The sequence below is a fragment of the Loxodonta africana genome, chromosome 25 (assembly GCF_030014295.1).
Source record: "Loxodonta africana isolate mLoxAfr1 chromosome 25, mLoxAfr1.hap2, whole genome shotgun sequence".
In the NCBI taxonomy this organism is placed as follows: domain Eukaryota; kingdom Metazoa; phylum Chordata; class Mammalia; order Proboscidea; family Elephantidae; genus Loxodonta; species Loxodonta africana.
In genome coordinates, this window is record NC_087366.1 from 43,965,388 (window position 1) to 43,991,399 (window position 26,012).

General features: G+C 39.0%; 1 protein-coding gene across 1 annotated transcript in view; it reads right to left on the bottom strand.

Annotated features, from left to right (window-relative positions):
- PLD5 (phospholipase D family member 5) overlaps positions 1-26,012 on the bottom strand; it is a 419,603-nt gene that overhangs the window by 247,903 nt on the left and 145,688 nt on the right. The window contains exon 2 of the mRNA XM_003411011.4: positions 11,354-11,490. Within this exon, the coding sequence (XP_003411059.2) occupies positions 11,354-11,490 (137 nt within the window). The remainder of the gene's footprint in view (positions 1-11,353; positions 11,491-26,012) is intronic.

Below are 26,012 nucleotides of genomic sequence, written 5' to 3' on the forward strand. Positions count from 1 at the left end.
CTTGAAAGAAAAAATTGCCAGCCAAGAATAATATATCCTGAAAAACTCTCGTTCAAACATGATGGTGAAATTAGGACATTTCCAGATAAACAGAAATTAAGAGAATAGCTAAAAACCAAACCAAACTTAAAAGAATTATTAAAGGGAGTCCTTCAGTTTGAGAACAAACAACATCAGACTACAGCCTAAATCTAGGATGCAAGATCGCACCAGCCAGATACCAACCTAAGTCTGTTCAAAACCTAAAGATTTACAATAGAGGACTGGAGAGGTTAGTCTGTAAATGAAAACGACATCATTTAAATCAAAGATGTAACCAAAAACACAATGGAATACTACATAACGATAAAGAACAATGATGAATCTGTGAAGCATCTCACAACATGGATGAATTCGGAGGGTATTATGTTGGAATTGACTAAATGGCACTGGGTCTGGGTATGTTGAGTGAAATAAGTGAACCACAAAAGGACAAATACTGTATGAGACCACTATTATAAAAACTCATGAAAAGATTTACACACAGAAAGAAGCAATTTTTGATGATTACAAGGAAGGGGAGTGGTGGGGAGAGAAAAACACTAAATAGACAATAGATAAGTGGTAACTTTGGTGAAGGATAAGACATTATACAATACTGGGGAAGTCAGCACAACTGAACCAAGACAAAGTCATAGAAGCTTCATAGATACATCCAAACTCCCTGAAAGATCAAATTACTGGGCTGAGGGCTGGGGACCATAGCCTCAGGGGACATCTAGCTCAATTGGCATAATATTGTTTATAAAGAAAATGTTCTACATCTTCCTTTGGTGAGCAGCATCTGGGGTCTTAAAAGCTTGTGAGTGGCCATCTAAGATATTCCACTGGTTCACCCTTCTGGGGCAAGGAAGAATGAAGAAAACCAAAGACATAAGAGAAAGTTTTGTCCAAAGGATTAATGGACTACAACTACCACAGCCTCCACCTGACTGAGCCCAGAATACCCAGATGGTGCCTGGCTACCACCACTGACTCCTCTAACAGGGATTACAATGGAGGGTCATGGACAGAGCTGGAGAAAAATGTAGACCAAAATTCTAACTCACAAAAAAAGACCAGACTTAGTGGTCTGACAGACTGGAGAAACCCTAAGACTATGCCCCCCAGACACTGTTTTAACTCAGTATCAAAGTCACTCTGTTACTGGAATAAGGTTCTTGCCTCTCACTGGTCAAGAATGAGCAGGTAAGGCACGTAGAGTTTTCCAGATGAGCAAAGCTTTATTGAAGAGGCTTGCAAGCAGAGACGAGGAGGGCCTAGAGCAACACTTACCCTCATCTCACAGAACAAAAGACGGGCCTGAGTTTTTAAAAGTTCTTGGGAGGGAAAAGATTCATGTTTATTCATAGGCACAGGTGGGGATATGTTAACTAAGGTGCATGTGCAGCAGCTTTCCAAGATGGCTACTGTCCTGGAGGCCTCTGGGATTTGTAGCAGGACTTATTATGGGGTGTTGCACCTGCGCAGTCTCTCGCTCCCTGGGTTCGATTCCCCGGCTGGGGCTACAGCCCCTCACTGCCCCTGGTGGAAGGTCACACAGCGGTCACAGGAGGATGTTCTGTACATGTCCCTGGGGCTGGTTTTCTCCAGCTGCTTCTGAACCAAACCAAACCCAGTGCTGTCGAGTCAATTTCGACTCATAGTGACCCTATAGGACAGAGTAGAATTGCCCCATAGAGTTTCCAAGGAGCGCCTGGCGGATTCAAACTGCCAACCTTTTGGTTAGCAGCCGTAGCACTTAACCACTATACCACCAGGGTTTCCCTGCTTCTGAAAGGCAACTTTAAAGAAGTTTGTGGGCTATTTTTAGATACCCTGACCCATTGTTCTGGGGAATGGCTTTGTTTCTGCACCTGGCCCATTTCTTGTTGCTTTGTTTGCAGATTTTGGGTCCCCTCTGTTCCCTGTCTTACTAAGTCTCTAGGTTCCACACTCAACCCTCTATTACCTCCCTGATAGTATAGTCTATCTCTTTTTTACTTGCTTCTCCTCTAACCACACCAGTCTCTTCGCTATTTCTCAAAAAGGCACTGTCTGATCTTAGGGGCTTTGCTCCCTGTCTTAACTCCTGAGTTTTACCCTTCAGCCAAAGATTAGACAAACAATAATACACATAGCTCAACCACGTAAATAGACTAAATGGGCACACCAGCCCAGGGGCAAGGACATGAAGGCAGGAGGGGACAGGAAAGCTGGACAAATGGAAATGGGAAACCCAAGGTCAAGAAGGGGAGAGTTTGACATGTCACGGGGTTGGTAACCAATGTCAGAAAACAATATGTGTATTAATTATTTAAAGAGAAACTAATTTGCTCTGTTAACCTTCATCTAAAGCACAATTAAAAAAAATAGAGTGAATGGTAAAATGAAGAATCCCGGGGTGAGGGTACAGACTGGAAAAGCGCTGCCACTCTAAAACCAAGAGACAGGGATCTCCCTTCAGGTACGCAAACACCTGACTTTAGGGTTTGAGATGACTCTGCTATCTTCCATTTGTATGACCTTGTTGTCTTCTCCCCACAAAATGCTGTATTAAAACCTGCTTCACTCAAAAAAAAGGAGAGAAAAGAAACTTCACACTTCAAACTTTCAAGAATGCTACAGAATTATAATTAGTAGTACTGGTGAATCACAAAATAGCCAAACCACAGGATGTGAGTAATCTAATTGTCCAGTGCTGCCCAGCACCTCCTGAAATATAACAGGAACGAGGGAACTCGCTTTCCACCCACTGAGGTAGCCAAGTGACATGGAAGTTTAAATGAACGGGAACTGAGCCAGCAATAAAAACACTCTGGGAAATGATGAAGAGAGTACAAAGAAACCCAGGACAAAGAGACAAAGAAATAGGTCAATGTCATTTACTGAGGTCAAAAGATCTTGTTTTTGGGCATGACAGTTGAGGCTGGCTAAAAGGCACCAAGGAAGATGGATTTGGGGCACTTGGTATTTTTCACACGGGGATTACAATAATTAAGAATATCATTTTACTCTTAGAACAGTATCATAGCAGCAAAATAATACAAGGGGGAAAAGAATCAAAATAAGTTAGGAAAAAAATCACAAACAGGATACATTAATAGAGAGATAAAGTTTTTAGAAAGATACATGTAGAAGTTGGGGAAACTGAGTGCGCGATATGATTCAGAGGTGGAATCTATGGGAGGGTGGAAAGGTAGGGAGGATAGTAGAAATAAGGTGGATTAAAGTAATATATTTAGAAAAGAGTGTGTACAGGATGAGATACTGGCGCGAGGATGTCAAAACAGTGAGAAGACACTGACAGATGGTGGATACGATCTCAGCAAAAGTTGAGCTGAATAAGCCGCATTCTTTATGATAATGATATTACAAGGGGAAAAGCATGAAGAGAAAACTGTATGGAAGCAAAGCAAATATAACTAGGAATTAGAAGATGAGCATCAATAGTTTTTTTTAAATCATGTGATCTAGTTAGCACCACCTGTAGGTAAAGTCTACAGGGCGTCTGTAGGTTTCCAGTTCCAGGTGCTTTGAGTCAGCTAGACTCATGGCAACGCCGGGTGTGTCAGATAGAACCGTGCTCCACAGGCTCTTGAGTGCCTGATTTTTTGGAATGAGATCACCAGGCCTTTCTTCAGAGGAATCTCTGGTTATCAGCTGGGCCTGTTAACTATTTTCATCACCCAGGAACTCCCTGGAGAGGTTACCATAAAAAAAACCAAATCCATTGCCGTCAATTCCAGCTCATAGGATGAGGTCATAAGGGGAAGAATCTGCATTTTGTATGAAATTGAAAAACGAAACCTGATGCCCTCAAGTCGATTTCGACTAATAGTGACCTTGTAGGACAGGGTAGAACTGCCCCATGGGGTTTCCTAGGCTGTAATCTTTACAAAAGCAGACTGCCACATCTGTCTCTCATGGAATGGCTGGTGGGCTCAAACTACTGACCTTTCCATTAGCAGCCTGAGCACTTAACCACTGCTCCACCAGGGCACCTTGCATTTTGTATTCCACTGCCTTAGAGCTGATTCTGACTCATAGTGATTCCATAGGGTTCTGAGGCTGTACGGAAAGAGACTACCACTCTTTCTCCCCTGGAGCTGCTCGTGGTTTCAAACCACTGACCTCTTGGTTAGCAGTCTATTGCTTTAATGACTGTGCCACCAGGGTATACCAAAGCCAAACCCATTGCCATTAAGTTGATTCCAACTCATAGTGACCTTATAGGACACAGTAGAACTGCCCCATAGGGTTTCAGAGGAGCAGCTGGTGGATTTGAACCGCTGATCTTTTGGTTAGCAGCTGAGTTCTTAAACACTACATCACCAGGGCTCCCACCAGTGTATGTCGTTGTTGTTAGGTGCCGTCAAGTTGGATCAGACTCTTAGCAACCCTATCTACGTTAAATGGAACGAAACACTGCAAGCTCCCGTGCCATCTTCACATTCATTGTAATGTTTGATCCCATTGTTGCAACCACCGTGTCAATCCATCTCATTGAGGGTCTTCCTCTTTTTCGTTGACCCTCTAATTTACCAAGCATGATGTCCTTCTCCAGGGACTTGTCCCTCCTGTTAACATGTCCAAAGCTTGTGACATGCGGTCTTGCCATCCTTGCTTCTAAGGGGCATTCTGGCTGTATTTCTTCCAAAACAGATTTGTTTGTTCTTTTGGCAGTCCATGGTATATTCAATATTCTGTGCCAACACCACAATTCAAAGGTGTCAATTCTTCTTTGGTCTTCATTATTCATCATCCAGGTTTCGCATGCATATGAAGTGACTGAAAACACCATGGCTTGGATCAACTGGACCTTAGTCTTCAAGGTAACATCTTTGCTTTTTAACACTTTAAAGAGGTTTTTTGCAGCAGACTTGCCCAATGCAATAAGTCCTTTGATTTCTTGACTGCTGCTTCCACGGGTTTTGATTGTGGATCCAAGTAAAATGAAATCCTTGACAACTTCAATCTTTTCTCTGTTTATCAAGCTGTTGCTTATTGGTCTGGTTGTAGGGATTTTTATCTTCTTCCGTACTGAAGGCTGTAGTCTTTGATCTTCATCAGTAAGTGCTTCAAGTCCTCTTCACTTTCATCAAGCAAGATTGTATCATCTGCATACAGCAGGTTGTTAATGAGTCTTCCTCCAATCCTGATGCCCCGTTCTTCTTCATATAGTCCAGCTTCTCGGATTATTTGCTTAGCAATAATCCGAGTAAGTATGGTGAAAGGATATAATCCTGATGCACACCTTTCTTGACTTTAAACCACGCAGTATCCCCTTGTTCTGTTTGAATGACTGCCTCTTGATCTATGTACAGGTTCCTCACGAGCACAATTAAGTGTTTGGGAATTCCCATTCTTTAAAATGTTATCTATAATTTGTTACGATCCACAGTCGAATGCCTCTGCACAGTCAATAACACATAGGTAAACCTCTTTCTGGTATTCTCTGCTTTCAGCCAGGATCCGTCTGACATCAGCAATGTTATCCCTGGTTGCATGTCTCTTCTGAAACCAGCTTGAATTTCTGGCAGGTCCCCATTGATATACTACCGCAGCCACTTTTGAATGATCTTCAGCAAAATTTTACTGGCATGTGTTATTAATGATATTATTTGATAATTTCCACATTCTGTTGGATCACCTTTCTTGGGAACCAGCATAAATATGGATCTCTTTCAGTCTGTTGGCTAGATAGCTGTCTTCCAAATTTCTTGGCATAGATAAGTGAGCACTTCCAGTGATGCATTTGTTTGTTTAAATATCTCAATTGGTATTCCATCAATTCCTGGAGTCTTGCTTTTCACCAATGCCTTCAGTGCAGCTTGGACTTCTTCCTTTGGTGCCATCAGTTCCTGATCATATGGTACTTCCTGAAATGGTTGAACGTAGAGCAATTATTTTTTGTATAGTGTCTCTGTGTATTCCTTCATCTTCTTTTGATGTTTCCTGCATCGTTTCATATCTTCCCTGTAGAATCCTTCAATATTGCAATTCAAGGCCTGAATTTTTCCTTCAGTTCTTTCAGCTTGAGAAATGCCAAGTGTGTTCTTCTCTCTTGGTTATCTATCTCCAGGTCTCTGCACGTGTCATTACAATACTTTACTTTGTCTTCTTGAGCCAACCTTTGAAATCTTCTTTTCACCTCTTTTACGTCACCATTTTTTCCTTTTGCTTTAGCTACTTGACTTTCAAGAGCAACTTTCAGAGTCTCTTCTGACATCCATTTGGGTCTTTTCTTTCTTTCCAGTCTATTTAATGACCTTTTGCTTTCTTCATGTATGACGTCCTTGATGTCATTCCACAGCTCGTCTGGTCTTCGTCATTAGTGTTCAGTCCATCAAATCTATTCTTGATGGTCTCTAAATTCAGGTGGGATATAATCAAGGTCATAGTTTGGCTCTCATAGACTTGTTCTAATTTTCTTCAGATTCAACTTGAACTTGCATGTGAGCAATTGATGGTCTGTTCTGAAGCCGGCCCCTTGCCTTGTGCTGATTGATATTTTCCATTGTCTTTTTCCACAAATGTAGTGAATTTGATTCCTGTGTATTCCATCTGGCGATGTCCATGTATATAGTCACCATTTATGTTGGTGAAAAAAGGTATTTACAATGAAGAAGTCACTGGTCTTGCAAAATTCAATCATGCAATCTCCGGGATTGTTTCTATCACCAAAGCTATATTTTCCAACTACCGATCCTTCTTCTTTGTTTCCAACTTTAGCATTCCAATCACAGGTAATTATCAATGCAACCTGATTGCATGTTTGATCAATCCCAGACTGCAGAAGTTGGTAAAAATCTTCAATCTCTTCATCTTTGGCCTTAATGGTTGGTGCATAAATTTGAATAATAATCATATTAACTGGTCTTCTTTGTAGGCATGTGGATATTATCCTACCACTGACAGCATTGTACTTCAGGGTAGATCTTGAAATGTTCTTTTTGACAATGAATGCAACATTATTCCTCTTCAAGTTGTCATTCCCGGCATAGTAGACCATATTATTGTCCAATTAAAAATGGCCAATACCAGTCATTTCAGCTCACTGATGCCTAGGATATGGATCTTTATGTGTCCCATTTCATTTTTTGATGATTTCCATTTTTCCTAGATTCATGCTTTGTACATTCCAGGTTCCAATTATTAATGGATATTTGAAGCTGTTTCTTCTCATTTTGAGTCATGCCACATTAGCAAATGAAGATCCCGAAAGCTTTATTCCATTCACGTCATTAAGGTCGACTCTCCTCTGGGGAGGCAGCTCTTCCCCAGTCATATTTTGAGTACCTTCCAACCTGAGGGGCTCATCTTCTGGCACTATATCAGACAATGTTGTGCTGTTTTTCATAAGGTTTTCACTGGTTAATATTTTTCAGATGTAGACCACAGGCTCCTTCTCCCAGTCTTAGTCTGGAAGCTCAGCTGAGACCTGTCTGCCATGGGTCACTTTGCTGGGATTTGAATACCAGTGGCATAGCTTCCACCATTACAGTAACATGCAAGCCCCCACAGTACAACAAAGTGACAGACATGTGGAGGCACCAGGGTATACAAAGACTAGCATGCTAGAGAGCTTCTGTAGACCCATGGTTTTTCCTACTGGCCTAAAACAGCACCAGTATACTCAGTGGGTGGAAGTTCATCTTCAAATCACCTCTCCTCTTTTACTGGGAGTATCATTGCCAGGTAGCGCAGTGGTTAAGAGCTCAGGCTGCTAACCAAAAGGTTGGCAGTTTGAATCCACCAGCCACTCCTTGGAGAGCCTACCGGGCAGTTCTACTCTGTCCTATAGGGTTGTTATTAGTCGGAATTGACTTGATGGCAATGGGTTTGGTTTTTATCACTGCCAGTAGGAACTTAGGACTGAAAAATAATGAAGCTCACTCTGCTATACAGGGTGTTGGAGGATTGAGTCAATTGCTGAAGTTGGCCCAAGGGCAAGGATAGGTGGAACCCAGAATCAATCAGTTTAAGAACTGGCAGTGTGGCTGAGGCAAAAAATCCAAGGAGGCAGGTAAGACCTCAGGATGCTGCTGGAAGCATCATGGAGGCAACTAATCATGGTACATAGCAACAGGTAAGAAGAAAATTAAAAGAAAAGGGGCAGATAATAATGCAAGAGTTTAGAGAACTGAAGACTAAAATCAGGATTGAGGAATAGGAAGAATAACCCAGAAACCCAGTGCCGTCAAGTCGATTCCGACTCATAGTGACCCTATAGGACAGAGTAGAACTGTCTCAAAGAGTTTCCAAGGAGCACCTGGTGGATTTGAACTGCTGACCCTTGGGTTAGCAGCCGTAGCACTTAACTCTACAGGAAGCTATAAATAGAGAAGGAGGATTTTCAGGCTCTTCTGGGAGAGAACTAACATTTATATATTGTTTGAGTTTCCTAATACTTTGCTAGGGATTTATACAATTTACTGAATCCTCATGAAACCCTGTGAAATGGATTTTTTAATCTACCATTTTTAAGGGAAACAAAAATAAAATAGTCTTAGTAACCCACTGGGGAGGAGAGGAGTCCAGGCCACGTTTGCCCTTATCACTATGTCAGGCTGCTCCCCAAATCCCCTCTGCTATTTACATTGAGGTTCTAACCACAGTGTATTGCCATGGCCTGGCTCATGAACTGGGCTGTAACTCCTTGTTCCATGTCTGTGAGTGGTACAAATGGTAAACGCCCTCAGCTGCTAACCGAAAGGTTAGAGGTTCACATCCACCCAAAGGCACCTTGGAAGAAAAGCCTAGAGATCTACTTCTGAAAAATAAGTCATTGAAAATCCTATGGAGCACAGTTCTACTTGGACACACGTGGGGTCTCCATGAATATGAGTCGACTGCAGCAATTGGTTTTTTTTGTTTTGTTTTATTTTAACTCTTGTTCAGTCCGTTGGTGCTCAGCAAATAGGCAACAAATTTATTCATTAAATTAGTATCTTGCTCAGGTTTACAGAGTCAGTAAGTGGTAGAGTAGAGGGTTGAATACACATCTTTCTGATTTCAAAGTCCATGGTTTTTCACTACATTAGGCAAACTTGGAAAAGGAGTAGTTTGTTGGCTGGTGACAGGTGGAGTGGGCATTAGATCTATTGTTTTGAGGTGGTTAAAAATGGTAAGGCTAGGGTATTGGGAAGTAAGTTTGGAGTCACTAAGGATGATGGCAAGGGATGGGACTGATTGTTGAGAGATCTGTAGTCAGCACAGAAGGAGGTGGAAGAGAGTCCTGGAATTTAGGAGATGATGTCTATGATGATAAGGGTGGAGGGGGTTGTAAATGACAAAAAAAAAAAAAAAGTCATCAAATTAAAATGAGAATGATCCAGAGATGATGGCGGAACAATGGTCTGAGAAATGGATTGCTGTTGTAAGAACACAGTCCTATGAGCTGGAGAGAGGAAAAGCAGCAGAGGCTTCCTTTGGACAAGATTAAGCTAAAGCCAGGTACCAGTTACAGGGCAGACATACAAGAGGCACTTATTGAAATAGCTGAGAACGTAGGAAAACAGAAATGCAGAAGAGAGAGGAAGAGGCTGCAGAAGAGAGGAAAGATCCTGAGAGGACTAAAAGTTCTGGAATAGATGGCTGGATATAGGAGTGACATCTAGTAACCAGGGTGTCGATTCTAACTCCCCAGAGAAAAGGAAGCAGAAGAGTAGGTAAGGTTCTAAATGGAGGGGAAGGCAGTGTGCCGTCATCAGAATTTAGCTACTGATTGAAATGGAAGAAATAACTAGATCCAAATTCCAGTTGTAGGAGTTAAAAGTAAAAATGAGATCGAATCACATTTTCCTCCAAGTGAAAAGAAGCGTAATTCTAAGGGTCCCTCATTTTCGTTTAAAAACCACTATCGCCTGGTAATTTGTGGTGAAATGTGCTGCGTATTTTGTCTTAAGGAAGTTGCTATCATTCTAACCTCCACAAAATTGCTTTCTAGGTGCTGGGTTTTGACATATAAAGTACCCAGCAGCCTTCAGTATCAGGTGAGGTGAGAGAGAGGGGCAGAGCATTTCCACTCAATAAATCCAGGTCCTTGGCCCCTTACCCACAGAGTGTTTATATTTGACAAGGGACAGGATTAACACAAGGTGCGGATGGAGTACTGGGGGAAGATGATGACAGTCTACTCTTGTTTATTGCTTTTCCTATAATTCAAACACAATTTTTCTCCCAATTTCAGTCTGGGAAGTAAATATACTTATGAAGCACTTTTTCTAACACAAAGGGATAAAATTTAAATACTGATTTCTCTCTTGTATGCTCTGTTCTGTATAAAACTGTTGCTTGGTAACTGGAATATGATGTATCATGGGTTAAAAGAAAAAACAAAACAAAGCCTATTGTCTTTTCTGGATATTTTCTGTCTAGAACATTCACCTTCAAGGTACATATTCAGGATAAAAACTCACATATGCTTTACCAGGTAGTTGTTGATTTTAAGCTGAAAATGAGGAGCACTTATACTAATGATTTTTACCGAAAAAAGATACAATTTAAACCCATTATAAACTCTAATTCATAATTGCTATTTAATTGTGTGGTCACCTTCAGCTTTGCAAGCAATGCATATGTAAAAACAGGCTTCTTACCTATTTGACCCTTCTTGGTACTTTTATACACACACACACACACACACTCACACTCACACTCACACTCACACCCTGAAAAAAAAGAGGGAGCACAGAAAAGAGTTGGATAAGGAGATTTATGGAGTTAAAACCATGCAGTGATGGCTAAGCCACTCAGAGGAATGGCAACAGAGAAATGGAATTTAATGTAACCAAAGAGACATACTAGAGAAATATAACACCAAAGTGGTTGCAATTTCTAGATGAAAAACAAATTGGGGCATATTTGAGTGACCCATGTCTTCTGATATATATGTTTATTTCATTCATTTAATTCCTAATCTTACTTCGGAATTTTTCCTGAGATGTGCGTTTAACGTCCATTTGACGCAACAACCAGCACAGCGTTCTTTGTCCATTGGGGCACCCATTTTTGTCAGGCTCATCATGAAACAAACAAACACCTCATACACAGGAGACTCCTGAAATGCAGGCTGGTATGAAATTTCATTTTGTCTACCACCCCTCTGCATAGAATATGCCCAAATTGTAAGGTAAGCTAACTCATTACTCATATTTCTTCCCTTGGTCTGAAATTAAGAGCATCAGCGGACAGATAGTTATGCCTCAGCTGAACCCATGGGGGAACTGGATGATCACGTGATTATGGCATTTTTCTCCCAGCTAGTGCTGGCCCTTTTGGATTTTCTCACCCACCCCCTGAAAGAGAATTTTTGTTTGTTACCTCTTACCGACATTTATTTTGACAATTTTTTTCTGAGAGTCCATCCTCATCCTCTCCCACGATGTCCACAGCTGAAAATATCAACGCAACCAGAATGGCGAAGCAGCACACCAGTGCAAAGATCACGATGCACCTCTGCTGAGACTGGAAGAGATAAAGAAGGTAAAGAAAAGTCAGTGGCGCAGCTTTCGTCGAGGAAACTCAAGATTTGACAGCTCTTCAAAATTCCATGTAAAATCCTTTGGGATACGATTACTTTCATCACTGTCAGAGAAGACTGTTCTCTGGGTGAAAATGTACAAGATCTTTAAGCTTATTCTTCAACACAGCCTTCACATTCCTACTAAATATGGTAGAACCTGTTAACTAATTCAAGTGTAATACCAAGACTTCCGAACTAGGTTGCTCTTCTTCTTCCTAGTCAAGAGCGGTCCAGAAGAGATCACTAAGCATCCATTATTTCAAATTAAAAGTGAAACACCGGGTTGCTCAATAATTGTTCTGTCCCTTATCATTGCCACCACCTTCCAACCTCAACGCAAATTGTACTCAAACTGTTTATCCTCTTGCATTGCATCTCTTGTCTTGCTCTAAGATGTATATGGTGATGGTTTCTGAGCAGCTGCCCCTGGGTCTTCGACATGAGTTCTGTATTTTGATCAGCTTCTCTAGGGGGTTAGCAGAGAGATGAATCTAAATAAGAGCTACTTAGCTGACACAGTTCATTTCAAAACACTGAACACGAACATAGTGAACATTCATACTCTTGATATGACTTACAGTTAGAAACACATGTCTAAGGTTTAGATGGTCAAAGTCACTCATGTCCTTATCTTTAGGCCCATGTGTTATAATTTGGGACATCCCTATCTCTAGGGGTTCATGGCCAAAGGTGGCAGGAGACAAAGCCATGATTCTTAGGCAGGAGCCATGGGTACTGGGACAGTTTTGCTTGCTTTCCCTCTATTAGATAAATCCGGGTGGGGAAAAGAGGAGAAAGGGCAAAAACAAAAGGTTTAAGTACAGCTTCCAGGGGTTATTTAAAGACCGGGGGAGGGGTGATCTTTGACTAGGCAGACAGGTTATACTTTAGTGATGGGAGATACACAGATACTCTAACGTGCATATATATATATGTGCATGTATATAAACCAAAAATCAAGCCTTTTGCTGTCAAGTTGACTGCGACTCATAGCAGCTCTATAGAACAGAGTAGAACCACCCCATAAGGTTTCCAAAGAGTGGCTGGTACAGTCAAACTGCCAACCTCTTGGTTAGCAGCCATAGCTCTTAACCACTGCACCACCAGGGCTCTATCTCTCTGACTACACACACACACACACACACACACACACGTGCACACACACACACACACACTTAGGCTAACCAAAAAGTTGGAGTTTTGAGTTCACCCAGAGGCACCTCAGAAGAAAAGCCTGGTGATCTACTTCTGAAAAACAAATAAAATCAGCCATTGAAAACTCCATGGAGTACAGTTCTACTCTGACACACATGGGGTCACCATGATTCAGAACTGATTCAATGGCAACTGGTTTTATTTACATATATATTTATATACACATCCATATACACAAATACATACATACAATTCAGGCTTTGTTGAAACCTGCTGGCTCTGCCTCCTCCTACCATTCTCCTGCCTTTTATCACTATAGCCACATGATCTCCACAGAGCCCAGGGTACTTCCCAGAGCTCAGAACACAGTTCATCCAGAGGCGGCCTCAGATTACAGATTACAGAGAAAGGTGTATGTAGTAAAGTCAAAGGAATCAACAGTGTTTCTGTGATCAAATGGCTGCTTCTTTTCGTGTTTTCTAATTCTCCCTCAGGACTCATCTCCCATGAGAACCTCATTCTAAGCCCATTCCTGCCTGTCCTATGGTCTTCTTTTACTCGGTACTTAAAGATGAAGCGGGTAAAGGCAAAGGAAGATGCAACCATTGCTCTGTTAGCAATTAGCTAGACCTTGGTTAGCTTTAACACATGGATTATGATTTATTCTTTCTATCTCCCAGCACCCAGCACAATGCCTAACAAATAGAAGGTAGTCAATAAATAATTATTGTTTAAACCAATGAAAAATGAATATCAAATGGCATACTCCCAAGAGGCAGAGCCCTTATGAGGAGTCACATAAGAAGTTTCTCTTAAGGCTCTGTTGTGATCTTCCTGGTAATTGGTTTGTTGCCATGGTTTGGTGATTACAAGTCTGTAATTCACTGTTGTGTACTTTCTCCCGGAACGAGAAGGATTTTCATGGGCAGTGTTCAGCCACTATATAAACTCTGTAGAATGAATTATGCACTCATCTTGCCCATTTATTTTCCATTCATTCCCAATTCCTCACTGATTTCATTTTTAGGAGGCAGCACAGTGAGGTGGTTGAGGGCTCAGTCTTTGGAGCCAAAGTGCTTGGATTCTGCTACTTACTGATTGCGGGCCCTTTGGCAAGTTATTTAGCCTTTGTGCCTCAGTTTCCTTGCCTATGAAATGGAGATAATAATAGCAACTACCTTAGGGGGTTATTGTAGAGTTAAATTAAACAAGATACTATATGTCCTTAGGCTAGTTCATGAAAAATAGAGAGAACTAAATGAATACTTGCTGTTGTTAATACATTTGTATTTGCAACAAGTTCCCAGGTGATGTTGCTACTGTTAGTCCAGGAGCTACACTTTGAGAACCAGTGCCCAAAATACCATCTGCACTAAACTCTGCTTAATGCATGCTCATCCTTCAGACTCACTTACCATTAGTAGTTCATTTCCAAATATTAAAAGCATCATGATAAATACATCCTAATCATATAAATGTAAATCTTGTTATTTATTTTCCCTTTTTTAGGCTTAAAAATAGTTTTAAATAGTTTTTTTTTTTTTTTCCTGTTTTGAAATAGCTTTCTCCTGGCCTTTATTTTTCATTTATTTTAATGATATATGTCATTGGTATAATCAGAAAATGTTTGATGTGAACTAGTTTGAAAAACATGTCATATAAAAATAGAAAATAAATCACCCATAATCTCTCTCAGACATACTCACCATCAATTTTGTTCTAGTTCTTTCCAATACTACATCTACCTACTTTTAACAACCTGATAAAATTGGTATCACTCTATATATGAAGTTTTACATTCTGCTTTTTGCATGTGCTTTTTTTCTTTTACTCTAAAAGGCTTAAAAAAAAGAACTTTATAAGTGAAAAAAATGATTAAACATCTCTTTTCACTTTATTCATTTACCCTAGAATTTGTCAACAAAAGCAAACAAAAAAAAGCTTTTAGGAAGGTTTAAAGACTCCTACAGTAATTTTTTTTTTACAGTAATTCAGTCTAGAAGCCCAGAACAATATAATTAAACTTCAACTCAGAAAGAATCCGGAGGAGAGCAGCCATAAGCACACCTTATTTCCTTGAACAGTGTCAAGCCCATAATGGGTACTTGATGAAAGAATGACTGCTACGAAGTTAATACACCAAAAACCGGTCGCTGTTGAGTCGACTCTGACTCATGGCAACCCATGTGTGTCAGAGTAGAACTGTTTTCCATAAGGTTTTCGAAGGGTGATGTTTCGGAAGTAGATCGTCAGGCCTTTTGTTCCAGGCACCGCTGGGTGGACATGAAATTCCAGCCTTTGGTTAGTAGAAAATACATTATTCGTTTGCACCACCCAGGAATTCAGTTAAGTTAATACTAAACCTTTAATCTACAACAACAATGACAACCCTAGCTAATTTGGGTACTATTGTAAGTACTTGGATGTAATAACTCTCACAGATTTCTATTAACTTTTATTAATTTCATTCTATTTTATGAAATTCTATTACAATGAACAATTGAGCTACTTATTTTTGTTTTAATTTTCCAAAGAGGAGAAGTTCAAGCTCTGACATTCATTTTATAATGTCTCCTTGGAACAATGAAGTATAACAATGTAAGATCATACCATTACTTTCCTTAGCTTCATATATTTCCCTTCATCAAAAATGAAAGATTCTGTTCAAGGGATAGGAAAAGAGCCTCATAAATGAGACCAAATTCTAGGTTTCCAAGAGGTTTATTCATTTTGAATCCTTAAAGGTCATTTGAGATACTCAGAAATCAATTTAAAGCACTTTTTTGTTTTTTATTTAATTAAATTGAGGGAAGCACCATTTCAAGGAGAACCCATAATCATGATTCCAGCCTAAAATTGATTGATGATTTCATCTATTAAGAGAAAACAAAATCTGAAATGTTTTTGGCTAGTGTTACTCCAATTTGTATATCTCATTGGAGCTCACAGGCAAACAAAAAAGAATCTCTTGCTTGATCAAGAAATAAACCTAATTATGCTAACAGTGGAAATACTTATATCATTATCCTATCCATTTTACCTCAAATAGAGATACATGGCCTCTAAACAGGGAAGCAGTATTAAAGCTGAGAATAGAAGTACTATATATGTCCAAGTTGGTCTTTTATACCATTTGATAAGCTCTTAAAAGCAGTTTTCACCCATATGCCTATTTTTTGCATGTAAATTTACAAAAATTAAAATTAATTATATAGTTTTTCATTTATTTACCTTGCCAAGCTTTTAAGACAAATTCACAGCCAGGTCTGAAAAAATAACTATTTTTATGTATGCAGCTCTTAATACATACAAAGTGTGAAGTTCTAGTACAATTATTCTCCATGTGAACAATGTGCAAACTAGAACTGAGACATTTGGTTATTAAGCTAACCAAGATGACACAGCTAGCTGGAGAAAGTCAGATTTATTCAGGTCTCTAAGTATGAAATCTCTAAACCTGCTTTATGGATCCAAATTTCTTCCTTTTTTTTTTTTCCTTGGCTTCATCTCTACCTAATTTTAACTATGAATTTATTATTATTACTACTATCATTTTGTTCATAAAATTGAATCTCAGTCCATTCATGTGGATATGAAGGTTGAACACTTGGCCTAACATGTGGAGACAATGGCATTTCTGGGCCTGCAGGATTTCCCTAAAGGAGCCTTGGTGGTGCAATGGTTAAGTGCTTAGCTGCTAACAGAAAGGTTGGCAGTTTGAACCTACCCAGTAGCTCTGTGGGAGAAAGACCTGGTGACCTGCTCCCGTAAAGATTAAAAAAAAAAAAAAAAAAGTTTTTTTTTTTTTAACCTAGAAAATCCTATGGGGCCAGTTCTACTCTATCACATGGGATCAGTAGGAGTCGAAATCAAGTCGATAGTACCTAACAACAACAACAGGATTTCCCCATTACCCTAGATGGGTTCCCATTTGAGTTTCTAGACATGTGCCCAGGCCTGTTTCCTAGACATGTTCCCAGTCCAGGGAAAACAGATCACCCAGAAGACGCAGAGAAATCTCAGCAGGTGACTTATCAAGCCCTGGATAATGGCTACATTCTGGAATCCACTTGAAATATAAAGGCACAAATAAGACAAAAGTAAAAGAATAGAGAAAGACATATCATGTTAATTTTAATAAAAAGAAAGAATGGTAATATTAATATTAGACAAAGTATATTTCAAATAAAAAATATTATCAGGGATAAACTGGGTCATTTCATATTAAAAAAGGGTAAATTTATCAGGAGTACATAATAAGTATGAACCTAATGAGAGAACTTCAAAATATGTAGAACGAAAAAGCTAATAGAATTGCAAGGAGAAATAGGCAAAACTACAACTATTCAGAGATTTCAAAACCTCTCTCGTTAATGGATAGAACAAATCAACAGAAAATTAATATATATATAGAAGACTTAAACAACGCTATCAAACAACTTGACCTAACTGACATTTATAGAACACTCTATTAAAAAAAACTAGGGAAACACACCTTTATTTGAATGTACATGGAATGCTGACTAAAATAGACCATATTCTGGGCCATACAACAAGGGTCAACAATGTTAAAAGAATTTGAGTCACACAAAGTATGTTCTCTGACCAAAATCGAATTAGAAACTAATAACTGAAAGTTCTCCAGAAAAATCCTCAAATATTTAGAAACTGAATAAAAAGCTTTACATAACCTTTGAGTCAAAGTAGAAATGAAAGGAAAATAGAAAGAATTTTGAACTGAATGAAAATGAAACACAATATATTAAAATTTATGATGGAGCAAAAGACACCACAGGGCAATTTATAGCACCAAACGACTTTATTAGGAAAAAAAAAAAAAGGTCTCCAGTGACCTAAATTTCCATCTTAAGAAACGAGAAAGTAAAAACAGCAAGTTAAACTCAAAATAAGTAGAAAAATGAAAATAAAGAGCAGGACTCAAAGAGAAAACAGAAAAACAAAACAAATATCAGTGAAACCAAAGTCTGGTTCTGTGAGAAGATGAATAAAATTGATAAACTTTTAGCTATGAAGAAAAGGAAAAAAAAATCTGTTATTTGCAGATATTACAAATACCTGGTATGAGAGATGAGACATCACTACAAATACTACGGAATATAAAAGGATAATAAGGGAATATTATGAGCAAATTTATGTCAAGAAATTTGACAATATAGACGAAATGGACAAACTTATTGCAAGATACAAATTACCAAAGCTCAGTCAAGAAGAAATAGATAACCTGAATAACCTAGTATCAATTAAAGAAAATAAGCTTTTATCTAAAAATCTTCCTACGAAGAAAATTCTTGGCTCAGACGACTTCATTGGTGAATTCTATCAAACATCTCAGAAACAAGTAATACCAATTATCACAAAGTCTTTCAGAAAATAGAAGAGAGGGACAATTTTCCCAATTCATTCTATGAGGTAAGCATTACTCTGATACCAAAACTAGACAAAGACTTTACAAGAAAATACACACACACACACACACACAAAAAAAAACTACAGACCAATATCCCTAACAAACACAGATGAAAAAATTCTTAACAAATTTTAGCAAATCAAACCCAGAGTATATATAAAGGATAAAACGCCATGACCAAGTGAGGTTTATCCCAGGAATGTAAGGTTGGTTTAAGCTCTCCTCACCCACCATGAGTAAAACTAAACTACTCAGGGAATGAATAACTCAGAACGAGTCTAAGCCAAAAGATGGAGACTTCGGCCTCTTGGGACCCTGAGTATTGTGGCTACTTTTGAATTCTGACTAGGTGGTGTTTCTATTGAAAACCACAGAAAAACCACCACTACTCCTTTTTAGTGGAGATTGCACGAGACTGCATATTATTGTGATTCAGTCCTAGAAGTAGTGTGATAACAATCACACTGAAAAGCAAGAATAGTGTCTGCCTGATTGCTAGGTTCTCAAATTACATTTGCATTCCTTGTTCATAAGCAATTTGTAAAACCAATTAAAACAAATATCTGAAGTTTAGCCTAATTGATAAATACCATGATAACATTTAATAAACACACAACCTAGACAAATCCCCATTCATTCCAACTTTTCTTATGATTAAAAAAAGTCTTCGTTTCAAATAAAATAATTTAAGTGTCTAATGCTAAGGATTAGTCTTTTTCTGTGGGTTTTCAATAAGAGTTAAATGAATTTTTTAATATGTCTTTGAGATTATTCAGAAAAGATATTTTTATTAATTTTATTGGAAGTTAAATACAAAATTTTATTTTAATAACCCCAAGTTAAATTAAAAAACTACTTTTCTTACAAACTAAACTTTTAACAATTAATTTTTTTATGTCCTACTATTTAGTGATGCACTATACAGAAAATCAAGGCACTATGTAGCTTTATTTAACAGATATTTATTTGATGCTTATTCTTTGAAAAGGAAAGTGCAACAGTCTGCAAGGGTCATAATCTCAACAGGGTACAGAATTTCTCAATTTTCTTCTTCCAGTTGTCTTCTATCTACTTCAGCCTGCCTTTAACTGAAAGATGAATCATTAAATCTACAGTGTGCATATTTTTCATGCCTACTAGAGTTCTCCCAATGACACTGAAAGGGCTTCCCTAGTATAGGAAAATATCACTATTTTTACAAAACCAGTAATGGAAAAAGTGTGATTATTCATTATGCTGTAGTTAGCTACTTTTCAGTCTCCTTCACTGAATTGTGTTTCTTGAGTTCTAGAAATAATGCCCGGCAGAAATGTTCAATGAAGTGTTTGCTCAATGAGTGATAAATAAATAAATGAAAAAAAAAAAGTGAAAAGAACTAATAGATCAAAATGGCAATTTTTGTGTTTTATAATCCTGGTTATTTACTATTTATAAACGTTTCCATTGATTCCTTTCACAGAAAGACATTTATTTGTAAACATGCACAAAATTAAATACTAGACCAGTCTATGCAAAGTAGCCTAACAAGAGGATAACACATAGTAGAGAGAGCATCTTTTCCAAAAAAGCAGGCCAGAAATTAAAAATGAAAGTTTGAATCAAAATATCAGCTGAACACAGGGACATACTCAGCAATCTACTCCCTAGGCCAAACCGGGTACCGTCAAGTCAATTCAAACTCATGGCGATTCCATGTGTGTCAGAGCAAAACTATGCTCCATAGGATTTTCAATGGAGGATTTTTTGGAAGTAGATAGCCAGGTGTTTTTCTTCAGAGGTGCCTCTGGGCGGACTTGAACCTCCAACCTATCAATTAGCAGCCAAGAGCATTAACCATTTTCACTGCCCAGAGACTCTTAACCTACTTCTTATCCTATACAAAAAAAAAAGTCCTTAGAAATTAAGAACATATATTCTATCGTAATAATAATAACTCTATAATAGTGTTTGAGAATTAGAAAGCATACCATCTGGAGGCAAGCACTTTTGAAGACTTCCTATAAACTAAATTGACCAAGGAGATCAAAGCCCAAGAAATGCACAGGAAAACATAAATTGCTACACAGGAGAGCTAGAAGTATGGAGGTAATAGCTAGAAGAAACAAGAAGAGGTTTTGGGATGACCAACACAGTAATTAGTTGGGGAACTGAATTTGGAGCAGGTTGGACAGTCTATCCTTCCTCCCTACTCCCTCTTCCTACCCTCTTATGCTGAGCAGCACATACCGGAAGTGTGACTCAACAAGTTAAATTGTGAAAAGGGCAATTCCCTCGGAAAGCTAAAAATCCCCAAGAAGAAGCTCCTTGTACATGTATGCTACATAGCTGTGTGCATATTCATCCCCTTCCCTATAAAATCTGCAGATAAACTGCTATGTTGGACCACTGTCCATATACATGCAAATAAAAACCCATTGCCTTTGAGTCGATTCCGACTCATAGCAACCCTATTGGATAGCGTAGAATTGCCCCATAGGGTTTCCAAGGACTGGCTGGTGGATTCAACTGCCTACCGTTTGTTTAGTACCCAAACTCTTAACCACTACAACACCAGGGCTCCATACATGCAAATAAACCTTAAAAAAAAAAACCTAGTGCGGTCGAGTCGATTCTAGCTCATAGCGACCCTATAAATAAAAAAAATAAATAGGAGCTGTCAAATAGAGAGATGGGCAGGCAACTAAAAATCTCCAGACATTTGAGGAAAACTAAAACCATGGAAGAGGTACTCAACCTAACACAGAGAGAACAAACTCTGAAGAAAACTAAGCAAACAGCACACAGGTCTAAACACTCCTAAAAAAATAAGAATATGTCAAGTTCTCATCAAGATGAGAGATGATGAATCCATGAAACAAAGAGAGACTATTGTGAAAAGATAACTAACAAGAGATTTTAGAAATTATAAACCTCAGTAGATGGGCTGAATATAAAAATGGACATAGGTTAAAAGCAAATTAATGTGCTTGACTGAGTCAAGGGATTCACTCAGAATGCAGGACGAAAGGACAAATTCCCAACGTGTGGGAGAAAACTCAAGAGAAGCAGAAATCAATCTAAGAAAGCCAATATCCAGCAGATGGTTGTTCCTTAATTAAAGAACAGTGAGAACATAGGGCTGTAAATAAAGAAATAGAAGAGGAAAAACTTGAATAGCTAAAAATGTATGCCTTCTAAGTAAGTACTTTTTTTTGGCCATGAGTTTGGCAACAATTCAAAAAGACTAATAACAAAGTTGACGCAGGTTGGGGAAATGAGTGTTGGTGAAAATGCAAAATGGCAGGCCTTTTTGGATGGCAATTTGGTAGTTTTTATCCTAGACTTTATCACAATGTTAAATGTGCATGTACCTTGACTCCTAAATTCCCCTTCTAAGAATTAATTTCACATGTGTGTTTATTCATGTACACAAAGATGTAAGAACAAGAACATTCAACAGAGTATTATTTGTAAAAAGGAAGAAATTGGGGGAAATATCTGTAAGTAGAGAAACTGACAAATAAGAGTATAATACAACCATTTTCTGGAATACCATGTAGCCATTAATATGTACATATGTTTGTAAATGCCCAGTAAAGGCTCAATGGATTCACTCGAAACTGTTAACAGTGGTTATTCATCAGGAAGGAAGAGGTTTTGAGAGGCCAGATGGGTTGTAGCATTGGGCGTTCAGTTTCTGCATTTTTCTTTATCAACTGAATATATTTTATTAGCAGTGAAGTCTAACTCTAAATTATCTCTTACAGTAATAAGGAAAAAGAGCTGTCTATTCTTAGACTACTTCCACTCCAAGGCAAGTTATTTATCTAGAACTCAGCTTTTCTAAGACACAACTGAGCATCATCAGCCAATACCCCTAAGTAGTCTGTATCTGTTTAAAGCTTTCAAATTATTAATTGGAGGTTATATAGTGTCTTAGTTATTTTGTGATGCTGTAACAGAAATACCACAAGTGGATGGCTTTAACAAAGAGGAATTTTTCTCTCACAGTCTATAGACTAGAAGTCCGAATTCAGGGTGCCAGCTCCAGGGAAAGGCTTTCTCTCTCTGTCGGCTCCGGGGGAAGGTCGTTGTCATCAATCCTCCTCTAGTTTAGGAGCTTTTCAGCACAGGGATCCCAGGTCCAAAGGACATGTGCTCCTGGATCTTCCTATTTGGTGGTAATAAGGTTCTCCTGTCTCTGCTCAATTCTGTCTTTTACATCTCAAAAGAAATTGTCTCAAATTGTCTAATCTTGAGATTGAGTCCTGTCTTATTAACATAACTATCTCTAATCTTGCCTCATTAACATCATGAACAAAAACCAAACAAACCCATTGCCATTGACTTGATTCCGACTCATAGCGACCCCTATAGGACAGAGTAGAACTGCCCCATAGAGTTTCCAAGGAGTGCCTGGTGGATTCAAACTACCGACCTCTTGGCTAGCAGCAGTAGCACTTAACCACTATGCCCCCAGGGTTACAAAACATGATAATCACATCAGATGACAAATTGGTGGACAAACATACAATACTGAGAATCACGGCCTAACCAAATTGATACACATTTTTGGGGGACACAATCCAATCCATAACATATACTGTCCCAAGTTTCACAAATTACAGAGGACAATTGTAGAATCATAGACATTTTGAACAAAGAGAACACCCAGAGATTACCTAGTTCAACCCTCCATTTTCTCAATGTCTGAGTATGAAAACTGCCGGAAGTAGAACACTGGTGCTCCAGTTGTGTACTCTTCTCTCTGTCAATGTTTGATTAATGAAATGACAAGCCAGCAAGCAAAAAGAACATTAAAGCTTGCAAAAGACAAATGACACAAAAGAGGCACTGTCAGATTGCATCATGTGCTGAGGGCAGGCATACCCGGCATGCTTCAGTGGGTGTGGGAGTGGGGAAGACCCCCAAATCACTGCTGGAGAAATAAATAAATTTTTTGCTTCCCACCTATAGCCTCTGATGGCATTAGGGATGCCAAGAAAAAAAAAAAGTGTAGAACTGTGCTCCACGGGGTTTTCAGTGTCTGATTTTTTTTCCAGAAGTGGATCAGTAGGCCTTTCTTCCCATGCACCTCTGGGTGGATTCAAACCTCCACCCTTCCAGTCAGCAGCTGGGTGTGTGAACAGTTTGCACCATTTTTTACATACTCTAAAATATACTTAGGGAACATTTAACGTGCCCTATGCTTTATACATGGAAACCCTGGTGGCGTAGTGGTTAAGTGCTATGGCTGCTAACCGAAGGGTCGGCAGTTCGAACCTGCCAGGCACTCCTTGGAAACTCTATGGGAAAGTTCTACTCTGTCCTATAGGGTCGCTATGAGTCAGAATCGACTTGATGGCACTGGGTTTGGTTTGGTTATGCTTTATACTAACACTGATGTTTCAAAAACATAGTCTTCTCCCCTTCTTAAGAAAGTCTCTGCCCTTAGGGACTTCACATTTTAGGTGTGTGTGTATATATGCATGTGTGTTGCAAAGCGGGAGAGTAATGAAGTATAATCCAATGTGACATTCCAGTGATATAAATAGAGAGCTGGAGGAGAGTCTGATTGGAACACATTTCCCAAGAGTTCCATTTGATCAAGACAATTCTGGTGCTGCTCAGGTCCCTTCTTCCATTAACACGTAATTTGTGGAATAGGGAAATAGGGATTTCCTCTGTACTGGCTGTAATGCAAAATGAGTTAGTCTGAGTATGAGTGAATGAATAATAAACACAACTAACCTTTCACAGCTAAAATGCTGTGCTTTCATGTTCCCTGTCCCCCTCTTCTCCATTATACCCAATTATAGGTAGAAGGAAAAAAATTGCCATTTGCTCTTTGATAAAGAGAAGGCTGGCTATTTTGGCAACCTGTATTCTACACAGTTTGGCGCAATGGTTAAGTGCTCGGCTGTTAACTGAAAGGCTAGAAGTTCAAACCCACTAGCAATTCCACAGGAGAAAAGACCTGGTGATCTGCTCTTTTAAAGATTAAAGCCTAGGAAACTATGGAGCAGTTCTACTTTGTCCTATAGGGTGCCTATGAGTCAGAATCAACTTGACAGCACACAACAATAACATTCTACACTCTGGTTTAACAAACTGAAAACACCTTGAGATATTTCAATATCTCAAAGTAAGTACAAGTCCTTTCAACCTACTGTGATAGAAGATTTTTTCTGAAGTAAATTAAGATTGTTTCACGTTTCTTAATTATTTGCTTTCTGATCACTGCAGAGGTCGATAGGTCATCCAGTTAGAGTGAAAAAAAAAATTATTGCCACCAAAAGTCAACAATCTTTAAGCTAATTAAAAAGCAAAGAAGTCGAGATTGACTTTAGGTATAAAAGAGAGATGAGCAAAAACCAAAATTTGCCTTTGTACTCCCAATGTTCAAATTTCCTTTTATTTTAAAAAGGAACAAATACACACATTTATGAAAGAGTGCATTTAGAAAGCTTAGTGTTCTAGGAGGAGGGATGCTTTAAGCCACCCAATCCCATTTCACACTCGGTGCAGGGATCTTCCTTGCAGTACCCCTGACAGACGTTAGCATCCATTCTCTGCTTGGATACTTCCAGCTGCCAAAAGCTTACTACTTAACAAGGCAGCACTAATCTCTGGAAAATTCTTATTGACTTGGGAAGACATTTCATGAACATATCTTGAATTATAATGACTAAATATTTACCCAGATCACTCCTTTTCTCCTTACAGCTTCCCTAACTGCCTTTGGACCCCCTCTCCCTTTCCCTGTCTCCCTCCTCTCTGTCTCTCCTTTTGAACTTCCTTCTTTCTTGTATCCCTTCACTGCTTTCTGAACCGGTCACTGTTCTTCTCTTCCACATCTCCCGATACGCCCCCTCCATCCCAATCTCCTCTTGGTTCTCTGCTCCTGACTCCCAATCTGTTACTGAGCATGAGTGGGGTGTTCCCTACAGAATCACACCCTTACTCTGCCCTGATTACAGAGGTCTATAAAAATGCATAGAGAACATCCTGAGGCAACTGATAGAAAGGTAATTTTACAATATAAGCGAATGAGGTCACTGATAATAGAAGGGGGAAAGGCTAGGTTAGACGTTAGGGTAGATATTTTAACAGATGTAGAGAATCTTGTCCAATTCACGTCATTGTAGAAATGAAATGCTGTCTGCTGCTCTTGCATAGGCTTGTCTGCCCCTTTGCCTCACCATTAATTTATTTATTAGTCCTCTTGTCAAAGACAGGGATAAAAGCCCATCATAAGGCATGCACATAGCAGAGCTATTTTCATCCTCCGGGAGGGCAATAGCACTGCTTTATGGAGCTGGGAAGAGCATACGGATTTCTGAACAAAGCACCACACTGAGTAACAAGGTTCTCTCTAGTCATGGTCCACACAGCGCCACTTCCCGCAAGAAGAGTGCTTGCTTACCATGGAGCTAGGGTGAAAGGAAGCTGAGCTGAGATGTTGTCAGGCTGTTCATAAATCTTTCTTTGGCTTAGTCATTTAGTAGCAACTGGTCTTCAATTCTTCATGCTTTCCTACCACAACATATCCATCACTCCTTCAAAAGCAAAACAACCTTAAAAACAACCTTACAAACTCCTAAACCACAAAATAAATCATTAGAAGATCATGGAACTAGAGAGGAAAAAAAAAGAGTAAGCATGGCTTATGTGTTCTTCCTTTCTCTCTTTCAAGCAATGGTCTTTTAATTCCTCCATTCGTCAGAGAGGCAGACTCAGGTTCTATTTCATCACCAAGGTTTCATATAGAGGAATAGCAATAAGAAGCACCTATTTATATAAGGGAGATCCTGGGTGGTGCAAACAGTTAATGTGCTTGGCTGCTAAGCAGAAGGTTGGAGGTTTGAGTAAACCCAGATGTGCCTTGGAAGAAAGGCTTGG